We start from the raw sequence: 26,460 nt of genomic DNA on the forward strand, positions 1-26,460 counted from the left end.
ATAAGTCAAAATTACACAAACAGTCATTTTAAACTCCCAGCTTAACAGACAAGACATGTTAAGTCACAAGTCACGTTGTCATAAGTCATAGCCAAACAGGCTCTAAATGACAGTCTGCCGGTAGTCTTGCGACAAGTCAAGGTTTAGGAAATAGTCGATCTTGCAACGGATGGACAAATATTTTCAAACGAGAAGCACTATATACATAATTTTTTCTCTAATTTTTTTTATTTTTTTATATGTAATTTAAGTTGTTAAAAGATCATATCTAAATATATGACAAAAAAGTCAAATCGTAATATATTATTTTATCAAATTTATATCAAATTAAAATTTAGAATCAAAATTTAATTTGATATAATAATTGAATTTTTTTTTTAATTGAATATAACTATTGTTATGTACATCATCTTGATATACGTGTTAAAAAAAGCATATACTCCCTCCGTCCCAGCCATTTGTATACAAATGGTTGGGACACGGAGACCAAGGAATTGGATAAAATATGAGTAAAGTTAGATGAAAAGTGGGTATAATGGTAGGACCCGTTTATATTTAATAATTGATTTGAGTTAGTGGAGGGAAGTAGTGGGTGTAATAGTGATTATATTATTATAAAATAGAGATAGGGGAAGAAAGTAGTGGGTGTAATGATGTTTTATATTATAAAAAGTTGCTATTTTGAGAATGTATACAATTGATGGGACGTCCCAAAAAGGAAACTGTATACAATTCATTGGGACAGAGGGAGTACTATTTAAAATGTGACAAGTAGGAATAGTACTATAACAAATCAGGAAAAGATTCAGAATGATTTTGGACCGGTAACATCAAGTTCCGTGTCAACAGGAACCAATTTAACGGTCTAATATACCTAGTTAAATCTAATACAAATATTAAATTTATTAGGAAATATTTTTATTATGAAACAGGTGCCCCGAGCTATTACCTGTGTCTTTCAGTATTACCATATTAGAATGTAGGGATGACAATCGCATTAGTCGAAACGGGTTTTGTAAAAATCAAACTCGAACCTGATTTTATATGGTCTACCCAAACCCGAGATTACCCGAACTATGTAATCCTGAACCCGATGGATGTTATTCGGGTTCAAGTTAACCCGAACCCCGAAAAAAATTGATAGTTCAGAAAAGATGAAAATTCAAAAATTCAACAATTTTAAATAAAAAATATTACAAATTTCGAAAATTTGGAAGCAAATTAAAATATGCTAACTGTTCTTTTAGTCTGCTACATTCAAATATTTATAATCCCAAAATCACAATAAAAGATATAGGCAAAACAACACTAGCAAGTTTCTGAAGTTGTTCCAATCTGAAAGCCGCTAATGTGATGTGTCCCTGCCCGTTGTTATGAAATTGAAAATAAGAGTTTGTTTAATTAGGTAAAGGACCGTGAAGACTAAATGGGTCAAATGTGACTAAAGGAGTCTACTTATGTTATGTGTTATGTATATATTATTAATAATTATTAAATTATTTAGATATTAATACGAGTTTCGGGTCGATTTAGGGTTCGGGTTTTGTTAGAAACGGGTTTTGGGTTTTCGGGTCGGATTCGAAACGGTATGACCTAAACCTAAACCCCACCCGAAAGTAGTTCGGGTTTCAAAATCAAATCCAAACCCGAACCCGAAATATTTGGGTTTGGTAACATCCAATCGGGTCGGTATAGATCGGGTATCCATCGGTTTTGTACAAATTGTCATCTCTATTAAAATTCTATTTTTTTAAAAAAAATTGAATCTAAACTTTATTTTGATATAAAAGTTAAACTTTTATGTCAGGTGTCACTTTTTTTTTGCATCTTAATATACTTGCCAAAGAGTCAAACTTCATATCAAACGAATTCTGTATTTTTCTTTGTCAAACTCTCCAATCTCACGATGACAAGTGTCAACGTCATATGACATGCCATGACATGACACCCTTATCGGCATTTTATTGAAATCATGTGATGTTTGGAGTGTCAAATTATGGGGTAAAGGGTGCCAACTTTGGGTGTCAAAAGTTGCATCACATAAAGTATGGTGCCAACTTTATTTGTGGTCTTAATCATGAATTAAATATTTTTGGTCCCAATCGTAAATAGGAATTTTATGGATAAAAGTTGAAATTCATGAGTGTCAACCATTGAAATGTATATTGAAAACTGAATGTAAAAAATAATATAAAAATGAGAAATATAAAAAATGATAATTTTTATAAAAGTTGACACCTAATGCCAACCATTGGAGTAAATTCGGGATGTTATAAATTTTATAATTGTTCAGTAATATGATTTATATGAACCACCAACAAGAAAATAAGGTCCCGGAAAACAACTTAAACTACCTCAATAATTTTGAAACATTCAAAAGAAGTAGGCTTGCTACATTAACAAATGTACGCTAAATTATAAATACTTGTTTATGTAAATCTTAGCATAAATGTTTGAACCAAAAAATATTACTCGAAAAAGTAGTAGATTGAAATGGTAATGAGTAGCCGAGAGACTAACATAACTTACAACTTCTTCTACAGTATCCTGGTTGTTCTTCAGTTCCCCCCATGTACTCAGGGTTGTTCTGGCACTCCCCGAGAGCTGCCCACAACGCACAATGGTCATTCTCATCTGTGCAGTTTGCATCAGCTCCTAAGGTCTTGTCAGTGGAGTCAACATGAATCCATTTTGTTGCTGACCACTTTTCGCCTTCAATTACTGGGCAACCTGCATGCAGACTTTGAAGGTCCGGAATTGCCTTTGGATGGAGATTGAAGAAAAGAAGTGCATCTCCCTTTCGTGGTTTTACTGTACGAAAATTTTAATAATTGAAACTATAATTCTATCAACATGAACAAATTATATTGATTAGTAAAACTACTAATAGTCTTTTAGCAAATTAACACCTGCAACACCCTTTTGGCCGCACTCTGATAAATTAGCATCTATAGATGATTTGAGACGCGAAGATTCCTACATGAGAACATCAACAATATACATGACATTGAATATATTAGTTTATTAAGTTTGTCCTACAGTCTCCCTCATGTCTCCGACAGAGAATAACAAAAGGATGACATGGTAATTAAGGAATACAATTTTTAACATTACAATGATAACATATACTAAACTATGTCTTTAAGATATGATTTAGAGCTCAACACATGCTATATAAATGTGCATTTATATATATTTTAGTTAAATATGAAAATCTTTTTTATTTTTTACTTATTAAAATCGCAGCATTACTAGGATATGAATACTTATGTGAGAGGAACACATCAAATGATTCACAAACATAATGCATATTTCAATATATTGTCAGCTAAATTTATGCAAAAAGATAAGTGTAGAACTAAGAATATAGTTATGGGAAAGTGGAGTACTTGTAATCATATTTCGATATCTTGATAAAAGAACTGAAGCTGAAATCTTGAATGTATTTGATGTATAATATATATAATGTAGATGTGAAATTGTATCATGTATAGATATTGATAGCCTAAAAAGCACAAACTAACCTCTGCCTTGGGAAATACAGTTTCACCACCTTTTTCAACGTCAGAGAGATACATGAGTACAGTTGCTATTCGATGACCACCCTTTGCACTATTAACCTTATCCAAGAAGAAATCATAGTGGGGGTCATATTTTTGCCCATGCTCGTATCTTAAAACTTGAATGTCTTCTCCATTTTCTAGAAAAGAAAATAAATTGAAAACAACCAATTGCAAATCCCAAACTGTTATTCATAGAAAGCCAAAAAAATATTTGTACTCGTCGACATGAATTACAATTGCATATATATTGGTATCATTCTTACTCGAGTATGATCATTGCATATGCGCAAAATTAAAAAGATTATAACATATACAAGATGAACTTGCAAGAAGTATCTGCATTAGTGTTATCATCTGTTTACCACTCTCATTAAGCACACACAATTTAAATATATTAGGAGAATCATGTGATGTTAACCTAAAGGATAGTACAGTGCTATCAAATGCTTAAGGTGTTAAACAAAAATTATACGATTCAGTGGAACTTGGGTCAAGCGAATAAGAAGTAGCCTTTACTAACATCGATTTAAATTATATTACATATATACCTCGATGTGAATGACTACGATAGAAAGAGAAGAGAAAAAAAGTAAAAGAACTAATGGCTATTTTCTCCTAAGGTACTGTTTGGGATTGCTGTTGCAGACAGCAACAACGGCTTTTTGCTGAAAAGCAGGTGAAAAACTGTTTGGTAAATCTAAAAGCAGCTTTTTTGAACAGCTGTTTTTAGCGGAAAAGCTGCTTTTAGAAAAAGCAGGTCCTCCCATACTTTTGAAAAAAGTTGCTTTTCAGCTTTTTCAAAAAGCAGTTATGGATTTCATTATCAAACTTCATCAAAAACATTATTTTTTTATATTAAAACTCAAAATAAGCAAATATCAAAAAAATTACCAAACAGCTAACTGATTTCTACATCAGCACTTTTTTTACCAGAACTTTTTCTGACAGCACAGCAATTATTAACAGCACTCCCAAACAGACCCTAAGTAGTGTATCTCAAATACAAATGCAAGAACATACTCTATGTAATTTTACTCCAAACTAGACTTGTGGAATAAAATGTTAATTTGCCATTCAACACGTTTTGTTCAGTTTCTGTATTTATATATTGTTAACTATTAGTTTATAATTTTAACAAAATCGTCAGGAAAAAACCCTTGGTTGTATGCATTAAAAATTTATCATGCAACTCAGTCTTCCGACCAACAAACCTTTAGGCAGGAAACTCCAGGTTTCAATCTTTTCTTCTATGTCAGCAACAACTGGATCCTTCATGAAATTGTAAAGCAAGTTTTACAACATATACACAAATAAAAGATCTTAGAGATAATTATAATATAATATATCCATCCCTGCACATTCAAAACTAAATTGTTTCATGGAACACAGTGAAGTTAAGGGATCATTTATATAACAAATCATATTATTCTTCTCACAAAGCACAATGCTCAACAATGAACAAAGAGTTACACTACAAGAAGTATCCAGGAAATATTAAGATGCTCTCTTATCCTCCAAGAGAAATTGAAGTAATGTTATGTTCAAGAATAAAGGATCTTGATAGTTGTTAATTTATGTGTTTACGAAGAATGATTTTATATTTTATGTTTAAGTGTCTTTCATAAACTCATCTAGAAAAACGGATCCTTCGGCATTCTATACTAGAGATTCCATAAAATATTAAAGATGATTTTATAATAAGATTATATATATATATATATGGGGTCCCACTCCAATAGAAACTACTATAATAGAAACTAAATAAAAACCAATGCGATTAAGTAGAATGATGCGGGATTTGGGACCGGGGATGGACCCCGAGATGGGCCTAGACAGGGTCTAAGTGGGGCCTAATATGGTCGGGTCGGGGCCTAGTGGGACCATGGCTGACCAAGTTTTGGCTCTTTAAGACCGTCTAGAGCCTGTGCAGGGCCTGTGAGGAGCCTTGGCGAGGTCCTAGCGGGCCCGGGGTGGATTGAGTGGGGGTGAGGGTGGGCCCTAGATGGGTGATGACATACAGGGGTGTGTGAGGTCATTTAGGTATAGTTTCTCTTTGTTTCCATTTTAGTTTTTATTTTAATGGTTTCTATTTGAGCAATTGCCTGTGTGTGTGTGGGGAGTGGGGGGGGGGGGGGGGGGTGTTCATAAATCGTCTTGATTATGCCTGTGACTTCAATTTGCTACCTTTACAACTAGAGTTTCCTCTAGCATCTGGTCCTTTAATTTCAACATTTAAACAATTAGAATTTTGTAGCGAAATGATCAATATATCTAAGTCCTCTCTACAAAATAACCACCAATATTTATACCTCAATTTTGCAAATTGTATATCAATAAACTTGTTATAGATAATAATAATAATATCAGATATTTCAAAAAAAATAATAAATGTGACAGAAATATTAAACATGATGTTAACCTCAAAAGCTAAAGCACGTAATCACAGGACCCCCATGGGGACTCCAAACATGCACCGATTGCACTTTGTCCATATGAATTGTAGAATAGGGAACTACTTAACATTGTAAGTTTGCAACACTACAAATAAAACTGCTGAATCTAACTTTCCTTTCTATTGGTTTTTCAATAATGTAGTGTCTGATAATCACCTATAATGTAGATAAGCCGAATGACTAGCTACACAAGTGTATAAGAATAGGAAGTTTAAAGTGTTGTGGAAATAAAAACTATCAGTGGCTCCTTTCTATTCTTACACCCCATAAGTTCCACTTCTTCATAGCGCTTAGTCTTTTAAGCCGTACGAATCTACTAAAGCTACACATCTACGATTTTACAAGTAATTACACAAGATTGCATGTAGAAACATGATCCTGCAAAGTCACTTAGCTCTTTATTTACTTATTGAGTTATTTCCTATGCTTCTAAAGATTGTAGAATCTATTGCGTTTCCTCTATCACTACTAAAATAAAACGCCTAAACATTAAGTGAATTCGTACTCAAGCCATGGTCCTAACATTCATTTGCAATTACAATCTACAAAAATTATTAAAGAAAGTTTCAATTTAAAGTATCTGCTTATCATTTACCCTTCTCAACATTATCCACTAGATCACCTATTAAGCCACATTTTACCATCTACTTAGACTTAATCATAAACTTGTTATTAGCAATCAGTAACATGCAGTGGAGGACCCATGAAAATGTAAAATATAATTAATGAAAGATAGGAAACATACATTTTCCCTGCGTATGAACACTCCTGAGCTAGTTCGGACCTCACTATGTTTACTCTCTCCAGATAGATTATCTGCAACAGATGATCTCTTCAAACCCGGCTTCGCCTATCACAATACCACAAATTACATTACAATTTAACAAGAATTAAACGAAATTATTTCAAGATGAAAAGTTGTAACTCACAATAGAGATCAAATGATCGCATTCCTCATTAGTAAGAAAACCTTGATACACAAAAGCTCTGTACATAACATACAGATTGTATTAAAATGTAATATTGTTCATGAACAACTTTAAAATATTTCAATTTACATCGTCATTGTTACCTGGGTTTCCAAGAGATTTGCTTCACTTTTGAAGGATTTATAACAGCGAAGCTCGAACATTTCCAAATAATTGACAAGATGGAAATGAAGATCACTAATATCTTCGAAATTTTTTTCATGATTTTAGTATTTACTTATAATTAAAATTTTAAGTAGTACAGAAATTGAGTCAAATAACCAAAACTGATCACGAGAAGCATTGCATGTGTGTGTTGTGTTATATCATGTGTTGATTAAGACAGCGATAAATACGATTATGTAAGTGAAGCCAAGTCATGACCCAAAATACCAGTTAATTAGTTAAACTTAAACCACGTCATATAATTGTTTGGTTTTTAGACACGATTGATGAATTAATCAGTTAGTGTGAGCGCGTTTGACTGAGTTAACACTTATGACTTAACGTGACTTATGACTTAACTGACTTATGTTATAAGTTGGAAGTTAAAAAAGTTAAGTTATGAAAAAAGTACCTCATACTGACTTACAGTTTTAAGCTAATTTTTGGTTTGTTTCTAAGCCGACTTCTGACTTTACACAAACAGACATTTGTCACATGATTTTTTTGCCTATTTACAATTTTTGGTTGATTAATTATATTTTATATATAATTTTGCTTAAATAAATCAAAGAAGAATGGGGAATATTATCTTTGTTCCTCTCAATTGTTTACATTGGGAAATGTATACTTGTCACGTATTTTAAGACTCATTAAATATGGTTTGATAAATAATTTTAAACCTTTTTTATTCTAAATAAAAGTTTAATGTTTAAAATTTTATACAGAACGAGAAATTTTTAAAAAAGAGTTATGACCGTATATTTTATTTGCACTTTAAAATGCGTGCCAAGTCTACATTCCATAATATAATTTACATAAAATAAATTTTTTATTAATTTCATAAAAATTTTAATATATACAAAATTGCTTCGCGCAGGAATAAAATTTTCTTTTCTTCGCCGAATGAGCCTAGTTTTGTGCAAACCTGGTATAAAATGTAAGTTTTTAAAAATTTAGAAAATAATATTTTATACAAATATAATTTAATATATTTCTATTAATATACTTTAAAATATAAATATTTATACGTAAATATAAATATTTATTTGTATATTTATTTTTATGCAGTATTGCAAATGAAGAAATGAAGGCACACGAACCGGAAAGTCAGCCGTTGTTTGACCAATTTTGCGTGTTTGCAAAATTTGAGTTTTATAATCAGGAATTCGATGAAACTTCCGATTTTATAAAAAAAAATTGTAATTTTTATTATTGCTGTAATAGTTCAAAATACTTGATTATATAAAATTAATTATTATTTATTGAGTAGTCTGAATCCTGGGTTTTCAATTTCTCATACAAAAGTTATTGATCATAATTAAGTAAATAATCAGACGACTCGATAAAAATTACGTCAAATTGATAAAAATAAAGAGCTAAATATTGAGAAATTTTGTAAAAAATCATTAAAAAGGAAGAAGATGGAAACTTAAACAAAAGATAAAAAATATAATTCTCATATATACCATTCATATTTTAGATGATTAAGTTACACAATTTCAGTTTATTTTTCCTCCTAAAATGATTCCAAATCCAAATTTTAATTTTTTTATAATATTAATTATACTTGTATAACTATATTTTCAAATGTACTTGCGTTAGTATATAATAATTATACATGTATAATCAAAATAATTCGTATATATAACTGTCATAATGATATTTTGTTAAAGATGAGTTCGGGTGAATGTGTGTTTTATATATTTTTTAACTTTTTCTTTTCTTATCCTGCAAATACAAACATTTAAACTGAAACTAGTGAAATGTGAGGCACTGTTAATAACACATATAGTAACATAATAGCATTCACATATATGAAATATGTACACGCGACCAAATTCAAAACCAAAGTTTATTAGTTTTACAATTATGTTCTTCTTGATGAATATCCTAATTGTTTTCTTAAGGCATTATCAGATGCCGATAAAGAAGCTGAATGGCTAAGAAATCTGATATATGAAATTCCATTATGACCAAAACCTATATCACCCATATCAATAAGGTGTGATAGTCAATTTATCTTGTCTAATGCTTATAGACAAGTGTTCAAATGAACATCTACACACATAGGTGTTAAACATAGTATGATTCGTGAGCTTATCACTCACGGTATTATATCAGTGGAGTTTATAAGAACTCAACATAATTTAGCCGATCATCTTACCAAAGGATTGAGTAGAGATCTTGTGCACGAGCCGGTTGTAGGGATAGGATTAAAGTCTGTTTAAAAGTCTCTCATGTTGAGAAACCCAATTCTCACCTAAGATTACATCAAGTGTTGAATTCAATGTGGAAACTTAACATCTAGAGATTGGAACACATTAAAGCATCATCCCAAGTTATGTGTTCAGACCTGCAAGTTGAGGAGGTTGAAGTCTATCTTCTTAATAGTTCTTTTGAAAAATCGCATATGCAGGTGTGAGAATAAAAGAACTACCTATTTGAGCATGAAGTTTAGCCGCTTCAAGAAGCTTGGACTTGGCTTTGATATGCTTAAGAAGGATTGGGACACAAGGCTAGTAAAATATAGTGTCAAGTAAAAACATTTGAAAATGTAAAGTTATGTGTATATTATATTCATGTATTCACTATGAATAGTGGAGGTTCAATCCATAGTGATACCTTGATATTCGAATATTTGAAATGTGTAATATACTAATGTGAAATTCAATCATCATGATATTTCATTTATGCATAACTTTGTTATTTGTTGTGATTTTGTTTAGTTAATTATGGATTACGCTAAAATGGGGGAGGATTGTTGGATATTTTAGTGTAATTGAATTAACTTGTTGATCAATGTAATCATAATATTACATCGAACAAGTCAGGAGAGTACAGAGTGTATGCTTTGTTTGAGTTTATTATGATTTTAGTATTAGTGCTTATGAGGCATGTTCATTGGCATTAGACACATCTATCAGAAAAGAAGTGTCTATTAGCATTAGATTTGTCCATTGACATTAGACATATCTATTGAGATAAGATGTTTCTATTTCCATTAGACAAATCTATTTGGATTAAGATGTGTCTATTGTCAAAAGACACATCTATTGACATCTATGTATAGATGTTGGATTGATCATTTCAAGGAGATGGTTCATTTGAAATACACAACAATACACATTCTCTCTTCTTGCAGAATTTCTGACTTTATCCGATTGAATTATTTGATGAACCACAAATAATGTTAATCTGAAAGTTTTCACAAGACTTCAGAAAAATCCAAGTTACCACCATATGTACAACAGATAGCCCGATAGAGAAAAAACCATGCATCAACCTTTGTTTATGCCGTGCACTTTGAGAAGGTAGAATCTCAACTTATTATTTATAAAAGCCTAGTTGTGTTTTTTCAAGAAGAAGCCCAATGCTGAAATTTTTCCAAAGAAGCGAGAAGCCATGAATGCTAACGTTTTACAGCTTATATTCATTTGTGTGTTGCATAACAATGAGTTATTCACCTAAAATAATATTATTTGATTAGTACGGTTTGTTTTTTACTTATTTGTATTTTAATATAGAAATTTGTACATTGAAATGTGCAATAAATTTCAAGTATTTGAATAAAAGGTTTATATTATGTAATAATTTAGTCTAGAAAATATATTACTAATTTATAAACTTAGCAAAAATCACTTTTAAACTAAATTGTCTATGGGGCTGTTTGGGTAAATTTAAAAAAATATTTTTTGCTTGAATTGCTCAAGTCCAGTAGCCCCAGTTTTAGCCGAAGCCATGGTAGTAAAAGAGGCTCTGAGTTGGATCGATGAGATGCAGTGGCCTAAAGTGACTCTGGTTTCTGATTGTTTGGTCGTGGTACAAGCAATCAGGAGTAAAACACCAATGAGATCACACTTTGGAAGCATTATTGAAGAATATCGGAGCCATCTTCGTGATTGAACAAAATTTCATTGTAACATGTCAAACGATCTGCCAATATGGTTGCCCATCAGCTTGCTAGGGTATCATTTGGTTATCCAGGTCGTAGGTTTGATAGAGACTCAATTCCGAGTTCGGTTAAATATTGTATTGAGTCAGATTTGAATTATTTTTAAAATTCCTAACTCTTCGTCAAAAAAAAAAAAATGGACTACAAATGAGAAATAAATTAAGATTTATAAGTGATTAAACTATTTGAGAAACAATTAGGAATCCTGAAATAAAAGTTAGCATTCTTAACTTTTTATAAGTGCTTATGACTTTTTACATAAATGGGTCAAGAAAAGTAGAAGATGATTTTTTTATTAAAAAAGCGGGAAGTGTATCACCTAAAAAGGGCACTAAATATTTTAACAATATCATTTATAATCCATGTTGGGGATAAAAAGACAAGATTTAACCTTCTAATACAAAGCACACACAGAACACCCCACGTCTCAACTTGTATTATTAATCAAAACCATTATCAATAATACAATCAACCAAACTTGGATACTCAAGCCTACTACTCAATATTCGCCCGCAAGCGATATCTAAGTCAACATCTTGAGCACACCTATCAAACACAATATGACTATGCATATATAGCCATCTTAAACTAGACAAAATCAGAATCTAATTCTAAAAGAGCCAAACATAGTCCAAATCCAATTCTGATTTCCAACTCAAATCAGAATCCAATTCCAACTAGATCTTCTATCTTTGTGACCAAGACATATCTTATAATAATTATCTAAACATACAATTATTATCCTTATATACTTTGGATCACAAAATTCCATGTTACCTTGTAATGGGCTGATACCTAACGATCCATTTATTCGCTACTTAACTAATACCAGAACACACTCTTTTCGCAACGAAAACTTGACTAGCGCCTGTTTTTATTTTTCATATACCTATGTTTTTTAGAAAAAAAAAAAAGAAGAAGAAGAAATACCTATGTTATTTAGTCAACAGTTTAGCCTTCAACAAAAAGTTTAACGGAGTGACTTGATAATAATGACGGAGAATTTAGTTTACTTTGCATAATACTTCCCCTAGTCATTTTCGGGGAATATGATTAATATAAGAGTAAAGTGCATTATGTGTACTCGCACTTTGTGCGTGACACCACTTGCAATATCAACGTTTAATAAGTATCACTTGCAATATCCAAGTTTCGAATTTTTTACAAAGTGTGTTTCACCGTCAATTTAAACTAACACCGTTAATCTTTTCAAGGACTTTTTCGTCTTTTTCAGTTATTTATGTTTATACCCAATTTAAAACCCTATTCAAGAATTAGATCGTGCTTGTTAATTCAAACTGGAGCCAGATTATCAAACACAATCTAATTCGGGTGTCAATCCTCTCTTGTACACAATCATAGCCAACTCTAAACTCATCAATCCATCTTAAGTTTTCTTCACAAAAAATGGCACTCGTGAAATCTCCACCTTGTTCAATTCCCGAACCCCATTTTCGGATACCCAATTCTTCATCACCTCGCATCATATCATCACCTCATTTTCATTTTCTCCCTTCACTAAAAAACACTCAACAAATAGATATAAATAAAAGGGAAAACTGTATATACAAGTACCAGCTTGAAGCCTTGAACCATCTTGATATGCTCCTTTTCCACTAGATTTAAGCTCTCTAAGAGATTATTTGATGAGAAAGGACAACGGAAGTTTGAGAGTGTTTAATTGGGAAAGTGTTTGTTGACACTGATTGTGATTATCCAGTGTAAAAATTTGTGTGCTGAAATTTGTGTGCTGGCATTTATCCTCGTGGCAGTAAATCAAGATTGTTGTAATGCTATTGTGTTAGCTTTTCAATTTGGTTTAAATAAATTGAGTAGCACACCATCTGTTTGATGAAGTGTTGTAAAGAAGTAATAGTGTTTTAAATTAACTTGGTTCAATAAAGCTGTTAGAAACATTGTAATGACCGAAAAGTCCTTGAAAAGATTAACGGTGTTAGTTTAAATTGACGATGAAACACACTTTGTAAAAAATTCGAAACTTGAGTATTGCAAGTGATACTTATTAAACGTTGATATTACAAGTGGTGTCACGCATAAAGTGCGAGTACACATAATGCACTTTACTCTTAATATAAATATATAAGTAGTCAATTTATAAAGCTAAAAGGAGAGAAGATAGCATTATGTTGCCAACATGTAATGCACTTACAAGTTACAAACTTACAATAAAGCAGCTCAGATTTGTTCCCTCTTTAACTTTATTCCTTTTATTTTCCCTTTGATAAATAATGTTCTTGTAATCATCCTGCGGAGTAGAGCCCATCGTCAGCCCATAAAAATGAATGTGTCATATTTTAATAGTCAAATTATATTTTATTTGGGATAATTTCTATGAGACCACCGGAGACTTGGAGACCACTTATGTACTGCAACTAAAATACTCCATAAAAATATTGCAAAATTTATTATTTTTCGAATCATGTTCTACAAAGATTATTATTTTATTGACAATCTTGCAAATTTTATATATTTGGCAAATAAAACATTAAAAAATATATTATTTTACAAAATCATGTTTAGTGTGCAACGTTTGTTGATCTTGCAGAACATACATGTTCCGCTTGTTTAGCATAAATAATTTTCAACATTTTCAATGAAAGAATGATATTTATCGAATGTATTTCGCAAAACAATAAATTTGGTAGCATTTTAATTGCAGAATATAAGTGATCTCCAAGGACTCCGATGAAAACGTGGTCTCCACAAAACTTTTCACTGTTTTATTATAAGAAATGTAAAATCATAGCAAATAGTTTTTGTTCTTCTACTTAATAACTTTTTTTGCTTTATTCGTGAGATTCCTAATTACACCTTGATTATAAGGATCCTACTCCGAATTCTCAACGTTTTAGTATTGTTGACAAATTATTGAAATTAATATTTGATTTGCCTTTTTCATTTAATAATTGTACTGTGGGAGCATTATATTGCACAATATGCATGATGTAGTTTAATACTCTCCCACTCAATTCCTATACTTTCTTTTACTTGTTTGCACACATTTTAATATTTTTATAATATATATTTTATAATTTATTTTTAATTTTTTTCTAAATATAGCTTAAATTTTAAATTTTTATTTAGAAATTTTTTTAAAAATAAGTTATAAAACTATACTCCTTTGTCAAATTTTACATGTCTCTTTAAAAAAAACGACGCATCTTAAGAAAATGCTAATTGAGTATTTAATTTTCTTGTCTATCTTGATAATTGTACTAAATTAAATTGTGTTGTGAGTATATGTATCTTACTCAACCATTAGAAATTATATTCCAAGGATATTCAAATAAAAAATATTCAAACAATTGCTTTGAAAAGGGACATGTACAATTATTTTAAGACAATTTTTTTTTCCACAAGGTACATATAAATTGAGATGGAGGGAGTTATATAAGCATTTTTTTTTTTTTTTGAAAATAGAAGAAATTTCATTAACTTGGAAACTCTGAAGGTAACATCTCCTACAACAAGTCTGGAGGAGATAAGAAAAGATTGTAGCTATTCAGCAAACATGGGACTCTTGCCATTAAATGGCCAGCCTTGTTTGCTTGCTTTTTGACATGAGTAATTGACAGATCAGTTCGCTCCTTAAGGTTCTTTTTGCACTCGTCAATGATGTGCCCTACCTCTAGATGGTATGAATCTTCAGCGCGAATTGCATGCACCACCAGTTGAGAGTCACACTCAATAACAACCTGTTGTAAGCTAGTACTATTTAACCACTTCATAGCTTCCAACACCCTGATGCCTCAACTTCCATGACTGATACCTCACCTGCAATCTTCAAGTTCTTGCCCATTATGAAGCTCCCTTTGTCGTCGAGCACAACCATGCTTAGAGAGAACATGCACTCGCCCATATACAGTGAAGCGTCTACATTTAATTTAAACTTTCCTGCATCAGGAGGCTGCCACACTATACGATCGATTGTTGTTTCACCAGAATGCACATGGGCAGTGTGTGATGTACGCTTGTTTGCTTCTTCCCACTCCTGCACTAACTTCGAACTCAGCTCCATGCTGATAGAAGGTGTGATAGATTTGTTCTCCCAGACCTTTTTAAACCTGGCAAACCAAATTCCGGAGAGCACAGTAGCTGTTCTTTGACTTGTTTTAGGGTTCTCCTTGTTAATCGTATCCAGCAGCCAGGTCGAAGCCGACTCTACATCCTGCATATCAATACTCAGTCCCGATTTGTTCCAGCATTCCACAGCAAAGGGACACTCACAAAATAAGTGTCTTAAGTGTTCTATATCAACCAAGCACATTGGACACGCAATAAAAATCATCACTCCTTTGCTTCTTAATAATTTCCTTACTGGGATATTGTTCCTGCAAAATCTCCAGAGAAACACTCTAATTTTATGAGACAACTGCAGATTCCACAGTTTAGTCCATCCTGGCGAGTCGATTATGTCTTCACTACAAGCATTACATTTTTCCCAGTGCTTATACCCTGACTTCACTGTATAATCACCTTTGTGAGAGCCTGTCCACGCTAATCTGTCTTTAACATCAATCTGCGGAATTCTTGTTTGGAGAATCAACTTGCTATCATAGCATCAATCTGCGGAATTCTCGTTTGGAGAATCAATTTGCTATCATCAGCATGAAAATTATGTTCCACCTTGTGCACATCCCAGACTCTGCTTTTAGGATGGAAGTAAGAACACACTTTTTCATCCCTTAAAAAATTCAGATGATTGTCATCAACTCGAAAATCCACCTTACCTTGTAACCACGGATCTTTGAAGATATTGATCTCCTTACCATCCCCTAAGACCCATCTAAAACCTCCTTTCAACTTCTCTTTGGCCTCCCAAATACCAGTCCAGATAAAGCTTGGATCCACCCCTCTGCTGGCTTGTAGAATATGTCTGTCATGGAAGTACCGCTCCTTAAAAAGGCGAGCTGCAAGCGTGTGTGGCCTGCGACTAAAATTTCAAATGTGTTTCCCTAATAGAGCCAAATTAAATTCATGAAGATCGCGGACACCCAGACCACCTTTACTCTTAGATACAGCCAACATGTTCCAAGCCATCCATCGAATACCACCATTGTTATTCCCACTCGATCCCCACCGGTACCCATTCATCATTTTCTCAATTTCAGATTCCTAAGCTCCATTTGTCTCGTCTCCAAATATATATTCCCCGCTTCCATTATAATAGTCTTTTTTACAAATTTCACATAGATTAGGAAATATTAAATGTGATATCTTATTATTATTTTAATCACTAAAATTTATTATACATGAATAGAATCAATTTTCATCCTTTTTATTAGAATTTATTAGTTATTTGTTTTGAAAAATTTAAAAGTTGTAGGGTCTTTAGATCCTATTATTACTACCTTATTTAGCATCTTTGTAATCTTTTTGATTAATGAAATCCTTTTGCCTTTAAAAAAAATGTTGAAAATAGCATATTTGTAGTATTTGCTATATCCTAAATGCATCCATTTCGACCAGTCAAATTGATTACATTTTGGCTGAAATTTAAATGTGTCATATAATTGAAAAAATAATAAATATTATATCATTAGAAGTTATATTAATTCTATTTTAATATATAATTATTAGATTTTAAAAATAGTGAATGAATAATTGATAATGTTTAGTTAAAAATAAAAAATGTTTAGTTAAATATTGATCAATTTAAGTCCATGAAAATCAAAAGAACATGTAATTAGAGACGGAGAGAGTATTAAATAAAGAATAGGTCAAGTATTTTTATTTTCACGAAGAATACTAAGCGGGTGTTTGACGGCCACTTTTAAGCCGGTTTTTCGGTTTATAAGTTACAAGCACTTATTCGTACCGTTTGGGTAAAAAGTCAAGAAGCACTTATAAAAAAAAGCTAGGAATGCTATCTTTTGTTTCAGAGTTTCTACTTATTTTCCAAACACTTTAATCACTTATAAGTCTTAATTTGCTTCTAATTTCTACTCCAATTATTTATTTTAAGCAAGAAGCACTTATTTGTGTGTGCAATTAGTGAGGATGGAGAGAATACAGGGTAATTAGTTCGACAAAGATAACAATGTTGTCGGAGACTTGCAAGTTGCAAGTTGTAATAATACTGCACCTGTAGGCTGTTGGCTGTACGGTGGACCTGAATCTTTAGGTAGGATTTTAAATGGTAATCAGTGTTATTTTGTTTTCGTCGCAAAATGGTAATCAGTGTTAATTGCATAATTATATGGATGGATCGATTCAATGCACATACATGATACAGCTCATAAACTCCTCTCCTAGTCCAACCACGGAGTTTCTTCCTTTCTCATAAATTATGGGGCCGTTTGGTTTAAAGAAGCCTGAGCTGCTTCTGACTTCTACTTTTCTTAATTCATTTGTGTAAATAAGTAGAAACATTTTAAAAAGCTGAAAATAACTTATTTACTTCTCAATTCTGCTCTATTTTTTTATTTAAGTAAGAAGTCACTTATTTTAATCTAATCCAAACGACTTTCTGTTTCGAAATATAAGTAAAAAGAAAATTTTAAAACGATCAAAAAACATAAAAATACGTGCAGAAAAATCAAACGACCCGCATTTACTAACGGAGGGAGTAGTAGTCTAGGATAGCAAAGAAATTTATCTGCTAATTACTACAGCAGAGAAATAGTTGTATTTCTCTGTTAATCGTTCTTTGTTTGGTTTCAATATAAGTATTTTTATTTCGTTGTTTTCGGTTTGCTTTTATTTCGATTTGTGATTTGTATTTTCAGATTGTTTACCCTATGTCGTGAAAATTTTATTTTTCACTTCTTAATTTTAAGCGGGGTCTTGATTTGGTGATGAAAGTTTGTATTGAATCGCAATTATGATCGATAGCTCAAACGATCGCTTATCAGGGCATGATGAAGAGGGTACCGGTAATTCAATGAAAATGCATAAAACTGGTACTTGTATTTATATATACATTTTCTTCAAAATATTGTTTAACTGTCTCTTTATGAAAACAAGCAATTGCAATTTACTGTTTGTTCGACTCGATCGTTGATGTAGGTGTCATATGACATTTTATTATTAGATTATCACCTTCGTTAAAAAAGAACTATATGACTTTAAATGAATATGGTATAGATTTGAGCGTTAAATTGAATCATGAAATAAATATAATATTTTGTGAAATTCTCATGAAAAAAATTCTTAAGAATTTTTCTGAAAATTCTCAAGAAAATTTCTTTAAATAAAAATACTATTGAGAAAAATAAACTTTAGGCTTATATATTTCGTGGAAAACATTTAACAGAAAATATATTTTCTATGGAAAATATAGTAAAAGAATAGTTTCCAAAAAAATATAGTTTTCAAAATCAAATTATTTTTAATAAAACAAACGGAGTCTAAAGGCATCTCCAACCGTGATCCAAAAATCCAAATTTGAGGCATTTTATCCCAAACCACTCCAACCGTGGACTAAAAGGTAATCCAAATTTGAATTAGTGAATAGCACTGGTCCAAATTTGGATCACTAATATTCACTGATCCAATTTTTTTTAAATTAAAATATTATTATTTTTATTATTAGATGATTTAGTTAATTTTAGTAAAGATAGGTGAATCAGGATTAGAATATAATTAAATCAATGATTAATTTTAAATTAAAATTTTAAAATACTTAAAATTTCAGAATACATGAAAATTAAAAATATGAAACAAAATAATACAATATAGACAATAAAACGATAATACAACATTAAATAACCATTAAATTAACCCAATTTAGTCGTCAGTATATCAGTTCTAGCTCCTCCGAGATAACCCATCTTGAACTTAGAAATGCACTAATTGAGCATATGTTAGAAATAAGATTTGGATTCAATCCTAAATTTGGATTATCAAAATTTGGATCTATGATTGGAGTTGGCCTAAGATACACGTTCATGTTCCCCATTTCGATAATATATTAAAATTCAAATAATTACTCAGCCAAATGATCAAATTTAAAATATATGTTTATATCTACTTCGATATAAATACCGTGACTAATAAGTTCTGATATTATTTATCTACTTTTGAAGAGTGACAAGAAGTATATATAAGAGTTGGTATATAAAAATTAAATATTATCTGTAATCTCTTAAAAAAAATTAGTGCATCCCTAACGAAATTGGCTATAATAATTGGTTAAATTGGAACTCAAAGACATTATATATGTAAAATTTTAACATGTAATACGTACATTTTAATTCGATGGTGTTGACAATGTTTTGAAAATAACATGTTATTGTTATTCCATGATATTATAAATAGAATATAGATAGAATGTATTGTTTTTATATGATAATCAGATTGTGTAGCATTTGCTACAGACCTGTATTGTAGTGTTTCGACAAATATAGTCATTCATAAGAAATCTGCTACAATGATAGACAAGAGAATAGTATGATTCGAGTGTGAATTTTTTAAGAAATTATCTATATTTTTAATTTTGTTATACCCCTCACTTTTTAGCTAAGAGTTTTTCATTGTTGGAGTTATTTTTGTCAAGCTCCCACGAAATCTAAATTTGTCGAAAAATTACAGATATGTAACAATTGCCACGCCATTTATCACATTAAAACAATACATTATATTTATAAGTAACATATTATTTTGGCGATTTAATTAAACATTTGAAAACTCATGTTTCATGTTATATAGCGGGTGTTTGGGTGGGGCTTTTAAGCCCCGCTTCTGAAATTTTAAATTAGAAGCACTTATTCGTACTGTTTGTGTAAAAAGTCGAGAAACACTTATAAAAAGTTAGGATTTCTATCTTTTGTTTCATGACTTCTACTTTTTTCCCAAACGTTTTAATTACTTATAAGTATTAACAAAATTCTAACTTTTACTTCAATTTTTTTTTAATTTAAGGAAGAAACACTTATTTAAAGCTCACTCACACGGACCCATAATCTTTTTATCTTTAATATTATAAATTGAACTCGAAATATGATTTATCACCCTCTTGATAATTTATTCTTCATTATTTCAATTAATAAATAAATTATTAAAAAATTATTATTATTATTATTATTATATGTCATAAACACACTACAAAAATTGTTACTCCCTCCGTTTCTTTATACTTTTCTCGTTTGATATGTCGGGACTGTTCATAACATGAGATAAATTACTAATTTATGTCTAATCTATAAGATTAAATATATTCATGACTGATCTTGTTGGATTCGTATTTACGGGTACTTTAATACAATGAAGGTTTTATATTTAATAGTAATACGAAACTAAAGATATTAACGATAAAAAATGTGTGTTGACAAGCGTAAAAAAGAGAAACAGGAAAAGTATTATGGGACGGAGGGAGTACTATTTTGTGATTTAACATACTCGTGCTATGTCTTCCACGTTTTCTCTCTCCTCTCTCTAGAATTATCGAAACTCACGCGTCCTTCGTTCAACGAAAGTCGCACGAACCCCTCACCTCTTCCCCCTATAAATAATCCCACTACCCATCTCACAATTTCCATACTCTCATTCAAGCTTAATATTATCTTCTCTATATATTTATATTTATATTTAGTTTTAGTTTTAGTTTTTATTTTTTGTTCTTTCTTCGTAGAGAAGAAAAAAATCAAAATAATCTTCAAAAATTCACAACCTCTCTTCTTCTCTAATCACTCTGCAACTCCAGATCTGTTAACATATATTCTGTATATACACCAATACATACATATAATTAATTAGGTTTCGATTTCATAGACATGGGAACAGAAGTATTGAGGCCACAAGATTGTATCAGAGAAGCTCCGGCGATCTTCACTCATCGGAAAAGTTTCCATCACGGCGTGCCGAAAGTCAACAGGAAACCGGTCAGGCAAGCCAGGCCGGAGAACCGGCGGAAGTCACCGGAGCCGAAAAAACCGGCGACTTTTTCGGAGGACGATCTAACGCCTAGCAACCCTAAGATTGTGTTAGGTCAGGTAACGATACTACGAAGAGGCGAATCGCTGGATCTGAAAGTGAAGGCGAGTGAGAAAAAAGAAATTAGTAAGGAAATGACGGTGTACGGAACGGGTCGGTTGGGTCCGGATCCGAAAAACGTCCCGAAACAAGTGAGGTTCGGGTTGCCGGACACGTACGCCGGATCTGCGTTTTTCACGTCTCCGGCGCCGAGTTCGTTGCCCCTACCGTCCTTTTTCAGGAAGGATTGTGGCGTCAAGGCGGTGGATGATTCGGTAGCGACTAGGGATTTGAGGCGGTTGTTGAGGCTGGATTAAAAGGAGCTGTGGTTGTGGTTGTGGTTGGCTTTATGATTCTGCTAGTTTGATTTGAGCTATTCTCGTGTTTTCAGAGATGTTTTGAACCTCGCCATGATATTTTTTCACAAGTGGCGAGGACTAAACATCTGAAAATAGAGAGCTAGTACCCAAGTGGATTAGAGGAATGATCATCTAATTAATTCTATTGAGTAACTTATGAATATATATAGATAAGTATTATGTATTTAAGTAGTTTTATGAAGGTTATTTAGGGGAAGATTCACAAGCTTCGTTTGTTAATAATGGTTGGTTTGGGTGTGTTAATAAATCTTAAGATGATTCTTAAGTAAGTAGGGGTGAGTGATTTAGGTATGGAAAATTGGGGAGTAAGATGTTTTTATTTTGGAAGATTGTTAATTAAGAAGTGTTGGTTCTTGAGGTCTGTGTAGTTTGTAAGCTTTGTTTTCTTATGTAAACCAGCAGCTGCGATTGCTATGTATCTTGTTGTAAGATTGTTTGTATGATAATAATAAAATTGTGTTTGAGATACCTCTTTGTAGCGGTTCAGAGATTGTGAGTTATAAATTTAATTTATGTTTATTTGAGAGATGCATAGTTTGCTCGAATTTATCAAAACTGATTTTAGTAATTTAGCAACTTGAAGCCAGAAAAGATGATCATATATTCATATTCATGAGAGTTGAAGGCCGGTAAGATAACTACTCTCTTTGGGTTGCTTTATCAAACTTCTGGTAACGATGTGCTGTTGTGTTTGCATATACAGCCTGATAAGGAATCAACGGAAGGGATCTTGTCTCATACAGTATTATCCTATATTTTGCAACTTTAGCCTCAAGTTGCAACCAAATGTACGACATCATTTGATTTATAATCAAGTGGTTTAAAATAAAGCAAGTGGTTACCTAAAATTAAAGACAAGAGTAGAAAAGACTTGTTTATGGCGCCGTTTGAGTGATTTTAAAATAAGTGTTTTTTGTTTAAAGTAAAAAAAATGAATTAAAAATTAGAAACAAGTCAAGATTTATAGGTGATTCAAGTGTTTGGGGAAAAAGTAGAAGTCATGAAACAAAAGTTAGCTATTCTTAATTTTTTATAAGTACTTGTTGATTTTTTACGCAAATAATATGAACAAAAACTCCTCACTTATACCTACTGAAGCCAGCTTAAAAACTAGGATCAAACACCCACTATATTACTCCCTCCGTTTCAATTTACATGTTCACTTTCAAGATTTTTTTTTTCAAATTACTTATCCACTTCAACTTTCAATCTAAAATCATATTTTTAAAGTCAAGTCTACTCCATATATCTCTTATTTATATGTCCTAGATCAATCTAACTCCACATATGTTGATCATTTAATGCAATTAATTTGTGGACATATATTTTTCTTAAACTGCGTAATTTCTTTAAAGTGGACATATATTGTTTAATAATACTGTAAATTTAAGTAATGGGAAATGCAAGCAAAGATGTGAAAATGAGTACAGAACTAGGGATGGCAACGGGTCGGGTCGGATCGGGTTTCTTAAGATCCAGATCCGATCCATTATATTTCGGGTCGGTTCGGGTTCGGGTCCGGGTCTGGAAAATGAAGATCCAGATCCGATCCGTCGGGTTTTTTCGGGTTTCGGTTCGGGTTCGGGTCTAATTCGGGTATTTAAAAAATAAAATTAGATAAAAATAAAAATTATATATATCTATAAAAAAAATGTGATGATTGATTTTTTAAAAATTTAGGAACATAAAAAAGGGTTTTACAAGTTTCGTCTAATACAATAAACACGTGAAACATGTTAACTTAATTGTATACAATCATTCAACTTATCATTTATATTTTATATTTTTATTATATTTAGATTTTTTAATGCACAATAACTGAGAAAAATATTGATGAAATGAATAATAATTCTATATTGGGCATATAAAATTAAGTAAAATGTTAATATTCATACCTAATAATTCATAATATTTCAATATGTATACTTTACATTAAACACATAATATACACAAATATATATATATATATATATATATATATAATATTTTGTATCGGGTTTTATCGGGTTTCGGGTTCGGATCGGGTTTAAATCGGGTTTCGGGTTTCGGGTCGAGTCTCGGTTCGAAATACCTGAGATCCAGATTTAAACTCTTTCGGGTCTAAAAATAAGATCCAGATCCGGATCCAGATCCAAAAAAATCGGGTTCGGGTAGACCCAATCGGATCGGAACGAATCGGGTATCCATCGGGTAGGGTAAAACTGCCATCCCTGTACAGAAGAAAGGGATGTAATTTATGGGAAGGAGGGAAGTTTGGTTGGTGTTGACGAATGGATGGTGACCTGGTATTATCATTGTATATGTATATTTGTATGGGTTAGACATGCCAGAATTGACCTAATCAAACAGGGGGGCACTCAAGACTTGGCCTACTCCTTTATTGTTTTACAGGAGCATCCTATGCCTGCTGATAGCTACAGTTTCCCTGATTCTTCTCCTCCTATCATTTCTTCCGAGAGGTTAGCTATATCATATTTTAAATAATAATTTTGAGAAATATAGTATAAAATGTCATCATAAGAGAGTATTAATAATTTCTAAGTAATTAAGATCCTCTCTTTGTTCTTTGTATAATAGGTAATCAGTTTTTATTTCAATTTAATAATAAAATACTCAAAACTCATGATTTTCCTAATGTTTCTCATATTTTTTTATAATATATTTTGCTAATAAATGTTGAATTTAACATTGTTGGTGGAGGAATTTGGTAATCAACAATAAGAAGGTTCGTTACCCAAATAAATACGTATTCGTGATGGTGGTATGATAGAAATCGGCCTCAGGGTAGTAGTTAAGTGTGTTTGAAGGTAACTGAGATCAAAAAGATATTTGATTGCTCTCGTGCTCCCAACTCTCAATATTATTTTAATGTGCATACATATCTCATATTTATAGGGATAAAACCATATGTAGTTTTAAGAGATCAGGTCTAATTCAATTAGAAGTAGGCTTCCGAAAGATAAGATCACAGTCAATGTTGTCGCTTATCTACAACTCTTCCAAAGTCTTCAGGATTTTTCCACCAAGACGATTCCAATATATACGGAAAGAGAGTCGTCCTCCGCTGAGGACTAGCCTTGAAGCCAACTACTGACTCTTAATTCAAATACATCATGAATTCGGCATTACTTCTAACTATCGGAGCTAATACTAATCGTTACTTTTCGTATCATGGTAAGAGTCACTCGGTATAGATGTGGCCATCCTTGAGATGTAACGACGAGCCCTAACCTTAGTGGATACCCGTTCTTTCTAAACAATCGGGACATACAATCATATCAATATCTCGATGAGAGTAATTCTCTAGAGTACATGATCCAGACATGTGACCTTCTTCATACTACCCAAGAGAACCTTAAATAAGAATCGTGATCACCTCAAGAAGCTGCATGAGAACAACCCTACATAATACAAGATTGAGGATTAATGTTGATCACGCTGGATGGGTTTTGGGTGCATAGATCTTCATATCCCCGTAAGGTGGTCTTCGTATCTCTTGGAAAGGTAGTCTTCATGTCCCTAAAGGTTTGTTTTCATGTCCCCGAGAGAGGCGGCCTTATCTATAACATATTTATCTAAACACTATTTCACAAACACACCCCCGAGGGAGCGCCCCCATGACCAACCATGGTGTATCCTTGTATATCCATCATGTCTACTAGACAATTTGCCCTCTAAGGTCGCGCCTCCCCCCGGTCAGGATGAGCATACCTTATCATCATACAGCTCACTAGCCACCTAGCTAGCAAGAAGATACCCAACCCAACAACGCTTGGCAAAATCCCAGGGCCGGCCCTTGGGTAAGGCGACCAAGGCGAACGCCTAGGGCACCATTATCTCAGGGGCACCAAAAAATCTATGCAGTAGTATATAACGATAAATTCATTCATTTATATATTTACATGCATTTAAATTGATTGTGTTATTAATTTTAAAACATTGTTTTTGATCATGCCAATGTATAATTTGAATTTATATGTAAATTTTTTCTTTACAATCTTAAAAATAGGGGCACCATTTTCAAAATTCGTCTAGGGCACTCAAATCTCTAGGGCCGGCCCTGCAAAATCCAACCATAACAAGTACTCCCCACATTCTCCTGACATAGAAAATGTTAATGGAATCTCTAAGATAAAGCATAAACTCTTCATATCACCTACACATTCCTTCACGTAGCTTTGACGGCACGCCACCACCAAAGGTGTCTGTCCTGCTAGAACTCGATCTCACTGCAAACTTATCTTAAATAGCAACTCAATTCCACTCATTAGAATCAAACCATATATATCTTTTTAAAAATTCCAAAAGATTTATTTATTACAAAAGAAAATAATTTATTTCACAAATGTAAAGTACTACCTCCATCCCAAATTAGATGGCCCCGTTGACTTTGGGCACGTAACTTTAGGTGCATTGACCGTCTACTTTCGAAATTTATTTTTTTATTTTTTCTTTTGTAAATAAAAATTTCATATTTAAATATTTATTTGCAAAAATAAAATTTTAAAAATAAATCATGTAACTATGCGGTCAATGAACCTTAAATTGTGTGCCCAAAGTCAACGGGGCCATCTAATTTGGGATGGAGGGAGTAAATGATTAGTGGGGGACAACTACTGTCACGTGTAGGTTTTGTCTGTTCACTATAAATACTCCCCACTACCCCCACTTCTTCCTTTCATCCTTCATATCTACATGTTTTTCTCTTCAACAACAGTCAAGCTTATTTTTGGCCAAATACTCACTTCTTCGACCCCCTTTTACAAATCTTCTTCGACGAAACCTTTTCCTTTTTCAAAAGGCACATTTTCGTACTTGTTTGGTAAATTTTCACTACCTATATCACAAGATATGGCCAATTGTCTCTTGAACTGTCATGCAGTGTTCTTGAAGATCTTGAACAATTCATGCATAGATATGTGTGTGTGTTTGATTATTAAATTACCTTTAAACGCTTTTGTTACCTGTTTGCAAATTTTAAATTGATTATGAACATAACGTGTCTTGCAAGTACCCTCACCCTAAACTTGTTATCTCCAAAGTAGA

General features: G+C 32.2%; 2 protein-coding genes across 2 annotated transcripts; one reads left to right on the plus strand and one right to left on the minus strand.

The window, feature by feature from the left end:
• Positions 1-2,370: 2,370 nt before the first annotated feature.
• Positions 2,371-7,304, minus strand: LOC108195284 (probable prolyl 4-hydroxylase 4). Its single transcript, XM_017362242.2, has 7 exons — positions 7,089-7,304; positions 6,946-7,003; positions 6,762-6,866; positions 4,775-4,832; positions 3,525-3,700; positions 2,910-2,976; positions 2,371-2,811 (listed from the first exon to the last, which is right to left on the minus strand). The coding sequence occupies exons 1-7, from the start codon at positions 7,205-7,207 to the stop codon at positions 2,516-2,518; spliced, it is 879 nt and encodes a 292-aa protein (XP_017217731.1). The 5' UTR covers positions 7,208-7,304; the 3' UTR covers positions 2,371-2,515.
• Positions 7,305-20,587: 13,283 nt separating this feature from the next.
• On the plus strand, positions 20,588-21,882 carry LOC108196868 (uncharacterized). The gene has a single exon (XM_017364343.2). It carries the CDS (start codon positions 20,836-20,838, stop codon positions 21,349-21,351), a length of 516 nt encoding a protein of 171 aa, XP_017219832.1. The 5' UTR covers positions 20,588-20,835; the 3' UTR covers positions 21,352-21,882.
• Positions 21,883-26,460: the final 4,578 nt, after the last annotated feature.

This window comes from Daucus carota, chromosome 7 (genome assembly GCF_001625215.2).
Source record: "Daucus carota subsp. sativus chromosome 7, DH1 v3.0, whole genome shotgun sequence".
Lineage (NCBI taxonomy): Eukaryota > Viridiplantae > Streptophyta > Magnoliopsida > Apiales > Apiaceae > Daucus > Daucus carota.